The sequence below is a fragment of the Fundulus heteroclitus genome, chromosome 5 (assembly GCF_011125445.2).
Source record: "Fundulus heteroclitus isolate FHET01 chromosome 5, MU-UCD_Fhet_4.1, whole genome shotgun sequence".
Lineage (NCBI taxonomy): Eukaryota > Metazoa > Chordata > Actinopteri > Cyprinodontiformes > Fundulidae > Fundulus > Fundulus heteroclitus.
In genome coordinates, this window is record NC_046365.1 from 35,806,496 (window position 1) to 35,818,623 (window position 12,128).

General features: G+C 40.3%; 1 protein-coding gene across 1 annotated transcript; it reads left to right on the forward strand.

The window, feature by feature from the left end:
* Window positions 1-2,173: 2,173 nt before the first annotated feature.
* On the forward strand, window positions 2,174-4,051 carry LOC105931316 (fibroblast growth factor-binding protein 1). The gene is made up of 2 exons (XM_021320283.2): window positions 2,174-2,370; window positions 2,785-4,051. Exon 2 carries the CDS (start codon window positions 2,790-2,792, stop codon window positions 3,387-3,389), a length of 600 nt encoding a protein of 199 aa, XP_021175958.2. The 5' UTR covers window positions 2,174-2,370; window positions 2,785-2,789; the 3' UTR covers window positions 3,390-4,051.
* The last annotated feature ends 8,077 nt before the right edge of the window (window positions 4,052-12,128 follow it).

The window sequence follows — 12,128 nt, forward strand, 5'->3', positions numbered from 1 at the left end:
ACTCTAACTATAAGCTTTGTCAAAAAGGAAAGTTTTAAGATTAGTCTTAAAAGTAGACAGGGTGTCTGCCTCACGGACCAAAACTGGGAGTTGGTTCCACAGGAGAGGAGCCTGATAGCTAAAGGATCTGCCTCCCATTCTACTTTTAGAGACTCTAGGAACCACCAGCAGACCTGCAGTCTGAGAGCGAAGTGCTCTGTTAGGAACATACGGGGTAATCAGAGCTCTGATATATGATGGAGCTTGATTATTAAGGGCTTTATATGTGAGAAAAATAGAAGGAAAGCTAAAATTGGAGAAATATAATCCCTCTTGTTGATTTTCATCAGAACTCTTGCTGCAGCATTTTGGGTCAGCTTAAACTGCATTTTGTGGACTTCCTGATAGTAAAGAATTAAATTAGCCCAGCCTTGAAGTAACAAATGCATGGACCAGTAGTTTTTCAGCGTAAGTCCTGGACTGTCATGGTGCAGCTTTGTCTGCTGTACCATGGACATTTTTATGGCACCTTCCTCCTTCCAAGCTTGCAGTTGCCACTTCACCTTCAATCATCTCCACCTGCCATCACCAATCAACTGGGACTCATTCCACCTGTCTACTTAAGGACTCCTCAGTCAGCTCTTCCCTGCTGGTCCGTGGTCATTCTCCCTTGGATTATTCTCTGCCCTCATCCTATCTTTAGACTCTGGTCCTGCCCCGGTCCTCCAGCTTCCTTTTGTCTGCCAGCTTCTGACTTCATCATTCATCTGCTCCAGTCTGGTAAAAGACTCTGGTTTCCTCATCCTAAACTCAGCTCTATGTGTGGCTGTTTTCAGGTTCTACAAACCAGAACGTGACAAGGACAGAATATTTCTAATTTTGCCGATATTCTGGAGGGGAAAAAAGAAAACCTGTTTAATATGGGATTTAAATTACATGTCTTGGTCAACGATAACATCAAGGTATTTTTTATTTTTTTTTGCTTCATTGTTATTATTATTATTATCTGACAAAAGGTCACTCGAGATTGGCACCAACACCGCCTTCCCACCCCCACTCTAAAACGCAACATTCAATTTAATTAAGAACTTCACAAAAGCAGAACTCAATTATCAGCAATGTGTTCTTTATACACTTTTAAAATAAGTGTGGTAAACTGTTAGATCATTTTTTTATTTTTTATTTTTTGTCCATGGGTGTTGCCAGACAAAACCATGAGCAAATTTGTTGCGATTAATGGGTGTATTTAATATTATAGAATACAGGACAGTTGAACACTGTGATCTGCTGATTGTTTGATGAATATGTTTCAACCAGACAACGAGTACCACAGTGTCCTGAGTGATAAGTTTTGTCAAATTGCCACTGCAGAATTGCATGAGTAACAACACAACATGGAAACATAATAAGGAGATATGAAAAGTAGCTTGGGATCCAGACATGATGCTCCCTGCAAGCAGATGAGCTCTAAAGTCTACTCAAAATCATTAAGTTCATAGAGTTGCAAACTTTAAGTGCAGAATTTGCACGTAATTTTTTTTAAGTTCACTAAAAACACATTTTTTCAGGCATCAAGTTGGCATACTTTTTTAAGTAAAGTCAACCTAAAGCATCTTACAGTGTAATAGTTTTACCAATGTACATTTTTTTTTCAAGGGAATCTGTTTCCCAGATTTTTTAGCCAATGTGAACTTGTCTGATTTATTATTATTTGAAATATTTTTGTTAGGGACCATTTGCCTCATGGACAATTTCATTTCTCGTCTTGGAAAATAGTACAACCATTCATCGTATTTTCCAGATAAATTAAAGCTGATAATAGTAGCACAAATATGATACAACATAGACCTACTGCCGACTGAACGATGATCATGAATGGAGGAAAACGGTGTGTGGCGGATGTGATGCTAAGATAATAATCGGGCTCGTTAAAATTACCAGAGCGTAAACCCCGGGTTCTTTGTTTTGACACACAGAATCCACCCCCGGTTCAAGCGGCGTTTTGATCTGCATCAGGCGTGAAGTCAGATGTGGGCATGTAGTGTCAGGCCCCGAAGGAGCTATTCATCAGAAGCTGGTGCCAGAATTCCTCTCAAAGGATTTACATGAAAACATGAAAGTGTCTGTGTGCAGATGTGGGTAAAGAAGCAAAAAACTGCACTCAAGTAAGAGTTGCATTACTTCAAAATGATATTACTCGGGTATGGTGCAGTAAAACTACTCAAAAAAAATCTTTCAGAAAGTTACTGGTTTAAATGCAAATGTAACTACCCACCTCTTTGTGTGTGTTGAATGGTGGGCGTGCTGCACAGCTATGCTTTGAAAAGCCATGCACCGGACCAAAGAGAGCCAGAACGTGTAGATTTACGCACGGCGACGCTCAGTATTCTGGTAAGTCCCAGTGTCTCATGTGTGATTTATTTGAGTCTATGCGTTAAGTGTGGTATCCTACTGTAAAATTATTAATTGCTGTTCAAAACGGTCTATGAATTTACAGCTATGGTAACTTTAATATTTTCGAAGCGTAAATCGTCGCTAGTTTGCATTTTAAAACGTTGTTTTCTTCAGTTAGATACCTCGGTGTTTACAAATCATATTGCGTCATCAGTTAACTCAAACATCAACATTTAACATTAGACTTGAAATACTTTGACTCAGCATCCTGAAATACCTTAACTTAGCCTGAAAACCCAAATTACTTTCGATCTCAACAAAATATTCTGTTTTGTGTCTTAGTGTGTATCCTCTTCCGTTTCTTCTTCATTTTCAGGTAAATTGTGTGTGTTTTTTTTTTTCTGCTTAAAGCGGCGATGTTTCCGCTGAGAGCTTTCCCTCTGTGGCTGGTCTTGGTTCTTCTGGAGCACCGATCCCCATGGGCTTTTGGTGCCAAGCAGCCCCGCATCCCGCAGAAGATCGGCGGCGGGAAGTTCTCCACCAGAGACGGGATGCGGTGCACGTGGAGCGCGGGAGAAGCCGGAGACGCGGTGAAGGTGCGGGTGCACTGCGAGACATCCGGGGCACGGGGGCACGGCGGAATCACCGAAACGAGCTGCGAGTACCTGGGCAGACCTCGGAGCTGTGCGGGCTACTACTCCGACCCCAAAGCCTTCTGGAAACAAGCGGCGCGCGCGTTCAAGAAGCTGCAGCGCAAAGTGTGCGCAGACAGGCGCGCGCTGGTGAGAGTCGGAATGTGTAGACGCGCGCCAGGAGAGGCGCATCTCAGGCTGGATCCGAACAGCGTGAAGAAAAGCACGAGTGCTCCCACGACGCCGCCGCCGCCTCTCCACGCGACGACAGCGGCGTGCGTAAAGCGCGCAGATCACCAGAGAACAGCGGAGGAGTATTGCAGCAGCTCCTGGGCCAGCGTCTGCGCTTTTCTCATGTCCTTGGTGCAGAGTGAAGACTGCTAAGTCAGGCCACACTCAGGGCGCATGCAGGATTTACCTCAGGACCTGTTTATTAAACACCAAACACAGACAGGGCTTTAATTCATTCATTTGTTCTCAAATTTGTTGTGAAATATGGTAACTTATGGCCAGTTTACCCATCTAAGTGCCCTGTGTTCAAGGCTGGGTCCACCTCAAATGACTTATTTCTTTAGATTCCAAATCACATCATAACTCATCATCATACCCATTACTCTAACTCCTAATGTGTGTTATTGGGATTTTAGATGATAGATCAACACAAGGTAGGGAATTAGTTTGTATCGCTTTACTTGTAAAAATCTGTTAAGTGTGGTGTGCAGCCCATAGGAGTTACATCCTCAAGTCTTTTAGGGAGTGTCTGCTTTGCTCATAGAGATATTTTTCCCATTCTTCTTTCCAAAGTAACTTAAGTTCTATCAGCTTGCGGAGAGTGTCCATTATTTAAGTCCACATAGTCTTAGTTTCATTTATGTCTGGACTTTGACTAGGCCATTCCAACACAGATGGACTCTATTGACCAATAAGATGACTTTTGAAGGTAATTGTTTACATTTGATTTTATTTAGGGGTATGAGAGTAAAGGGGGTCTGTATGCATAAAAGCATGTCACGTGTTTCTGATTTTAATTTGTAAAAAAAAAAAAAGTAAGCATGTATGATTTTTCTTCTCCTTCATAATTGTGCCACCTTTATTGGTCAATTACACAAAATCCAAATAAAGTGCTCTGGTGGTTTTGGTTCTACCAGAGCAAAATGCAAAAAAGGTCAAATGCAATTAATTATTGAGCATGGTATTGTAAAATGTGTTTTAAACTTGTGAAACTCTTTATAGCTAGTGTTAAATAACTTATTGATTCATTCTGTTTCAAGTGGTATTTTTTAAAATGGATTGCTTAAAATGTATTTTGTTTTGTTAATTGCACCCATAGTTTAGAATTATACTCAAGTCTTCTGCAGGTGTTTTTGTGGTGTGAGTAAAGTTAAAGAATTAATCTTGTTTCCTCTTTTACTCTTCAGTTTGATATCCTCATCTTTGTTTAGCCATGTTTTGCTGCTTAATGGATAATTAAGGCATTAAATTGTGTCTCACAAAGACTGGTCTGAACATAAGTTAAAAAAACACTGAAATCCAAGTGAATATTTAAGATAGTTTCCAACATAAAATATGTTAAAAGTTGCATTTTAACATTAAAATGTGATTTTCTTTTTTTTACACTTTGTCATATTTTCTTCTACCTCTGTTTATCAACCATCTAAAACAACAATGTATTTATTTCCCCAATAAATGTTTCTTTAACTGTTTGTTTTTACTACATAAAAGATGATTCAAGGGTTTTTTTCCTGAATTTCCCCACTGTGGGACAATAAAGTTTTTTTTTCTCTCCCTTCATAGTTTTGATGATGTCTTATTAAGTCCCTCTACCTGGCATCCATCAGAAGCCACACATCTTTAGATCCATATGGCAGACCGCTAAACATTATTCTACACTAAGACACATTTACAAGAGGGGGCCGCTTTTTGTAGAGGTGTGCAACAAAAGCAACCGAGGTGCACAGGTTAAACGCCTTTCCTGAACAAGTGCACCGCCAGATGTGGATATTAAAGCTTTCCTGTCCACTCTTGACCCGCATCACCTCTGGCCTGCCCTCGGAGGAGGATTTCCGCCTTTCAAATGGGTTTGACAGCAAACGAGAGGGCGTTTAATGACAAACCTGACTGCTCACATCTCATTCCAGCACCTGCACACAGTGAGAGAGGAAGGAGAGATCAGAGGTCAATGAGGCGGAAGACAACGGGGTGACCATGCAAGCGGGAGTCCGTCCACTTGTACGTAATTCTCTCATTGTGTGAGTTGATTGTTCTGTCTTTTTAAAATTTAAGAGGAAAGAATACATATCTCTCAGGAAGAACCAGGAATATCATATGTCCTGGTTTTAAGTTCATTTTATGTCGGTTTTCACACATGAACATAAACTGCAGCGGGTTTGAAACAACATGAATGTCATATTTGTTATTACTGGTTTTCTTATTTGCTGATTTAGCTTTTTTCTGAGCTTCTGTCTTTGATTTTTTTTTTATACGTTGGATGCAAGAAATTAGAAAAAAAAAAAAAAACAAACAAAACAGATTTCCGGTTTCAACAGAACATTTGACCATCTCATTGGTTTGAGTTTTCTGTGTATGACTAGATCATATGTCAAGGCTTGATAAATATATTTTACATTATTTGTACTTCTTTCAAACAAATTAATTATTTTGATTATGTATTCTGTTTCTTTTTCTCTTTTGACTTCTATCAATAGTTCTTGGTGTGGTGCAACTCGCATGTTGTAAAAATGCTGTAAAGTTGAAACTGTGACATTGACGTTCATATGAAAAATGTTCAGCTTTTGTACTCAATCTAAAAATGAGTGAAAACTAATCTAAAGTCCGAACTGAAAACTCTGAAAGACCTTCAGAAAGCCTGAAGATCTCATAAAGACCAATTCAACAGATTCCAGGGAAGCCCTCAGACTTAACTTCTTAAAACTTGATCATTTTAATCTAAACATTGGCGTTTTGATGCCTGAAAAGTACCAATTTCTCTTCAAACACATTTTTATTTCTTCTGACATATCTGTAAATGAGGCTGACAATTGATCAAACATATATGTTTGAAGAAAAAAACTATCTTTTCAGTCTTTTCAAGTGTCTAAAGCCTATATTTGGACTAAAGTTCTTGGGTCTTAAGCAGTCAAGTGTCTCAACCAGACAGACAGAAAGAATTTGTCCCAGAATATCCACACTCATTCATTCATTAAATGATCTCGACATGTTCAACGGTCAGAGATTCAGAGTGAAGCCTCTGCATGCACACACAGGACAAATATACTCAAAAAACTCTCACACTTCTAAAATGTCTTAAAGAGAGAAAGAGAGAGGAGCCTGAGGCAAAAATAATTAGCAATAATCATCATCTCATCTGACTCATGTTCAGGTATGCGACTCTCTTCGTGTTTCATGTCTCATCATGTTTCCTTCTATACATGCAGATGCTGCCAATTGCCAACCAACCGGAGAAGTCTCAGTAAGAAAAGATCCTTCCTAAGGTGTGTTTCAGTTAAAAAAAAAAAAACAACAAGGTACAATGATCTTGTTCTCATTCACGGTCACCCTGTCAAAACCTGTGAGAAAAAGCCTTCTTCATGCGTCACCACAAATATTTTTCTATCCCATCATATTCTGGTTAGAAATGTGACATCACACCACTGAATCTTGATAGGAATACAAGCAAAAACATCTAAATGTGAGGGGCTTTGCTGAAATTCCTCATAACATGCTAGTGAATTGCTTCATTTCCTGACCGTACTATCGCAGCAAGGAAGGCCAGCGATGTCCTGGGATGCCCTGTTGACCCAGACAGAAGGGCTACAGTACAGATAACATCACTAATGGACAGTGTCTCCCACCACCCTGTCCATGCATGAAGCTGTTGCAGAGCGAGAGAGATCTCTTTCAGCAACAGACTGCTGCATCCTGGGTGCAGAAAGGAGCGTTATCACAGATCCTTCCTCCCGGCAGCTATAAAGCTGACTTTATAAGCAGCAGAAGTTATTTTTATCCCTGCTGCCAGTTGCAGTTTTGTCAATTTTTGTAATTACCCTCATTGGTTTTTTTTATGCATTCACGTGTTGTACACTTTCAAATCAGCCTACACATTGCATTTAATCTTTATACGCTACTTTTTAAAAACCAGAACAGTGTTTCTTCTTATCTTGTAAACCTCAATTAGTTGCTACTGATACACCCACTAGGGACAATAAAGGGTTACTCTATTGTTTTCTATTCTATTCTCCGCAACCACGGAGGAGATGGTGGCAACGCTGAAAATGCTATTCAGGCTTAGGTGTCTCGTCCGATTCCAAGCGAAAATAGAGAAAGCAGAGAAGGCTGCGGCCGGCAAGATTAAACACTCTGGAGAAGTAGAGGAGCACGTGGGACGGCATGGTATCAAATGGACGAAAGGATACAGAGTTTCCATTTTCTATCAATGAATTATACTCAGTCGTTGAATGGAAGGCCCTAGTGACCAAGTATTGCCACACCGTGCCGAGTCCTGTTTATCGTTGCCTCTGTCATACACCTTCAGCACTTTCACAAGTGAGCTATATTTCCACACGGATCATGGTGTTTAATAAAACAACATTTAAAAGAAGGTCCACGTATGCATCTACACACAGGGACACCAGCTAAAACATCAACTATCCATCCCTCCATCCATCCATTTTCTAACACATCTATCCTTTGTGGGATCGCAAGGGGTTGCTGGTGCCTATCTCCAGCTGTCAATGGGCGAGAGGCGAGGTACACCCTGGACAGGTCGCCGGTCTATCGCAGTAAAACATCAACTAAATGAAATAAAAGTTTGTATTTCCTCCATCCCTGGTGTTAACAGGGGGAAATCAGTGCAGCTTGTGAAGATGATTTATTGCCCTGATGGCCTGAGGACAGAAGCTCCTCTTCACTCTGGATGTTCTGGCCCAGACGCTCTGCAGCCTCTTACCAGAAGGCATGGGGCACAAAAAAGGTGATGTGAAGGCTGAGAGGACTCTTTCTGCCATCCTCAACTCTTTGCAGGGATTTATCGTCTGCAGCAGAGCAGCTGCCATAACAGGCAGTAATTCAGTAAGTCAAGATGCTCTCTATTGTCCCTCTACAGGATGTTTTTTGTGGTGATGGCAGTGGTGTTAGTGAACCAGGTCATGTTATCTGCAATCTGCACCCCCCAGAATTCAATGCTGTTTACCCTTTAGACCACATGGCCATTGATGGACAGCAGAGGAGGATCACTGCTGCTTCCCCTGAAGTCCAGGAGCAAACTCGTGGAGGCCACCTCTACCTGGTCTCTTTCTTCTTGTTGATTCATGAACACTGATCTTAGCTGAGAGGCCTGCTGTCCTTCAGCTGCTGGTCTGGGCTTCTCAATAACTTCTCTGGGTGCTCCTTGGGTAATTTTGTTAGATCACTGCTGGGAAGGTTCTTCCACTGTTACATAATTTCTCCATTTTAGGCTCCCAAACCCTTAAAAAGCTGTAATCTTTAACGAAGACTGATAGACGTCCGTGGCTTTTATTCTCACATTAGATTTGCTTTAGATTTGGGCAACATGTGTTGCTTTGTGAGATCCTTTAGCCCACCTCATCCCGGCTGTCTAAAGTCAAAAGGCTTGAGTTACTTACGGTAAGTAAAAAAACGGTAACACTTTATTCAAAGGGGTGTACATAAGACTGACATTACACTGTCATAAACATGACATAACACCTGTTATGAACATAAATGACTCTTTATGAATGTTTAGGACTGTTGTCATTAATTGTCATTCGGTAAATTATGACACTATTAAAGCAAAATTGACATTGTTTAAAATGTCTTTGTTATGACAAGCCCTTAATTTAACAAAACCCCAAATCAAGACCTTAATTTAACCCAATCCCAAACCAAACCCTTAATTTAACCTAATCCCAAATCAAACCCTTAATTTAACCTAATCCCAAATCAAACCCTTAATTTAACCTAATCCCAACTGAAGCCCTAAACTTAATTTAACCTAATCCCAAATCAAGATCTTAATTTAACCTAATCCCAAATCAAGCCCTAAATTTAACCTTGTCTCTGTTAATGTCAAGTTGTCATAAGAAAGACATTTTAAACAATGTCAACTTTGCTTTAATAGTGTTATAATTTACCAAATGACAATTGATGACAACAGTCATAAACATTCATAAAGAGTCATTTATGTTCATAACAGGTGCTATGTCATGGTTATGACAGTGTAATGTCAGTCTTATGTAGACCCCTTCAAATAAAGTGTAACCAAAAAAACAAACACTTAATTTATGATTTAACGAAGGGTGCAATTACTTTCTCACTTTGGGGCCAGGTTGGTTTGCATAGCTTTTTACATTTTAAAGATGAAATAATCAAATACAAAAAGAATCTATAAGGGGGGCACATGCTTTTTCACAACACTGCATGTTAGGACAGGCGGTGGCTGTGTTCACTGACATATGACGGTAAAACAAAGACATCGCTCAGTGCATTGGTTGGCATGTTACCATTTCTGCATGAAATGCACCCTATTAGGGTCAGCTCAGATGTAATCTGCTGCTTGTACTTCATCCTGCGTCAGACGCTGCGATCAGAGAGTGGGTATAGTGTGTCTGAGGAGGGGGGGGGGGTGACGGAACTGCACCAGACAATGGCAAACACCCCTCACCCATTAAAACAAAACTCTCCACTAATCTGACCTGCAAAGCTGCATGAATGCACAGCACAACACACCCTCATGCACCTGCGAACATGCGCTGTGGGAGGAGCTGGGGGCATTATCTTCCTGGGACTCGAGGTGGTCCGACAACACGATCTGCTGTTCACACCACCTCTCCACCACCTGATTGGCTCTCAGCAGCATCCATCTCCATGAAAAGGAGACCGGTGAGAGCGGCGTAATAAAAACCCTCAGAGGACTCTTCCTTTAACTCCAGAGGAGAGCAAACAGAGAGCGAGAGACAATGAGAAAAAGAGGAGAGGAGGAATCCTCTGAGTTCAGAAACTGACAACAGTTTGTCTCTTCTGCTGCAACTTAAAGAGTCAACAAAGTGATTTGCTTTAAAAGTAAAACATGTTAAAGAATGAGAAAATGATACAAAACAGGTTAATATACATACATGGTCATGCAAAACCTCAATTTGTTCTTTATTCAAAGTGTAATTATTGGTATCTCTTTACATTCAATTAAAGAAATTGAAATAAATTGTGTTTTCATGACAGCAACAACTAAGACCCTAAAGATTCAATTTAAGTTTTCAGTACTATTACAACTTGTTCGTCTCATTGAGTAAAACTTGTTAATCTAAACAAACTTGTAAAACACGTTCATCTCATTGAGTTGGAATATTCTGTCATGTGTTTAATCTGAAATGACTATAAATTCCATATACCCAAACAAAAACACTAATCTAAAGGAATATTACTGGGGAAAAAACAGTTTAGAAGAAAGTCCGGCTCATTGGAAGCAAAATATAAAGAAATGAAGGATGATCTAAGACTTAAAACATGAACTGATGTGTTATGGTTTGATTTGAAAGTTTTTGGTTAAAGTCAGAGAAGAAGAGTTACTGATAAAAATAAACATTTATCTGTTGTTTTGATTAGTGGGAAGGAAGAGAAAAGAAAGCTAATAGTGTGTCAGTCCTAAGAACAGGCTACCAACTATCAAGCATGGTAGTGGAGGCGTTATGCTGCGAGGCAGCAGGGCTGGTGCAGTGAACGAGGTGGATGAATTAATGTAGGAGGACTTCCATCAAATTTGTTCAACCTCACCTCAAATCTAGAGCTAGATGGTTGAAAATGGACACAAGTCACTCCAACAGGATCATGATGCATTTCAGTCATTATTTATTCTACTTTGTCCTTGCTGTTGTTTGTATGTCATTGCCTCTTGTTATTTTTCTTACATAAAGCACTTTGCGTTGATTATGCTGTGTACGAAAAGGGCTCTGTGAATAACAATTGATAAAATTATCCCAACCACACAGAGTTGTTAGTATGGATAAAGCAGACTCACAAAAAGCTCCTGGATCCCATCAACAAGCTTGTTATTTCATCTTTTACCTATTTGTTCTCTGTCATTTTCCTCTTCTTAGAAGGTACAACTGGTCTGGTGTTCTGTTAGCTGCGATCACCCGCCATTACCATCTAACATAGAAAGTACTCCTGGGTCAATGTGAGCTTCTGAGCTTTCTGTGTCTCTGCTCTGTCTTCTCTAAGCCCCAGTGGGTCGAGGCAGATGAGCGTTCACACTGAGCCTGGATCTGGTTGAGGTTCTCCTCCCTGTTAAAGGGGAGTTTTCCTCTCCACTGTCGCTTCATGCATGCTCAGTATGAGGGATTGCTGCAAAGCCATCAACAAAGCAGACGACTGTCCACTGTGGCTCTACGCTCTTTCAGGAGGAGTGAATGCTGCTTGGAGAGACTTGATGCAACCTGCTGGGTTTCCTTAGAGAGGAAACTTTCTGACCAACCTGGAGGATTTGATTGAATTTGACTTTGGAAAGTGCCTTGAGATGACATCTAATAATAATAATAATAATAATAATACATAGGATTTGTAATGCACTTTATATTTATACAAATCCCAAAGTGTTACATAGTAAAACAGGTAAGTACTAAATAAAAACACATCATGAATTGGCGCTATATAAATAAAATTGACTTGACAGAGAGCTCATCATACTGGGAGGGGACCCCTTGGAAGACCCAGAACTCACTAGAGGGACTCTATATCCCCTCTGGCCTGAGAACACCTTAGAGTCACCAAGAATGAACTAGATGATGATGCTGGGGACAGAACAATGTCTGTCTGTCCCTCCTGGACTTGTTCCCACAAAACCCAATCTCAGCTAAGCCGAAGACGATGGATGGATGGATGGATGGATGGATGGATGGATGGATGGATTAACTGTGTCATTCAAGTACATTTCCAAAGATTGAGTGATGATTCAAGATGAATGAATACTTAAAACCAAGATCAACGTATCTCAGCAGTGTAATTTCTGCTTAAGTTACACAATTCTTCAGCTCCTGTTTCAAAATCTTACTATTATTTCCATCATGGAAACCAACAGATGTTTGTTTTCTATTTTTTTCAGTGCATGCCCTTCACAAAAAAACTTCTGAAATG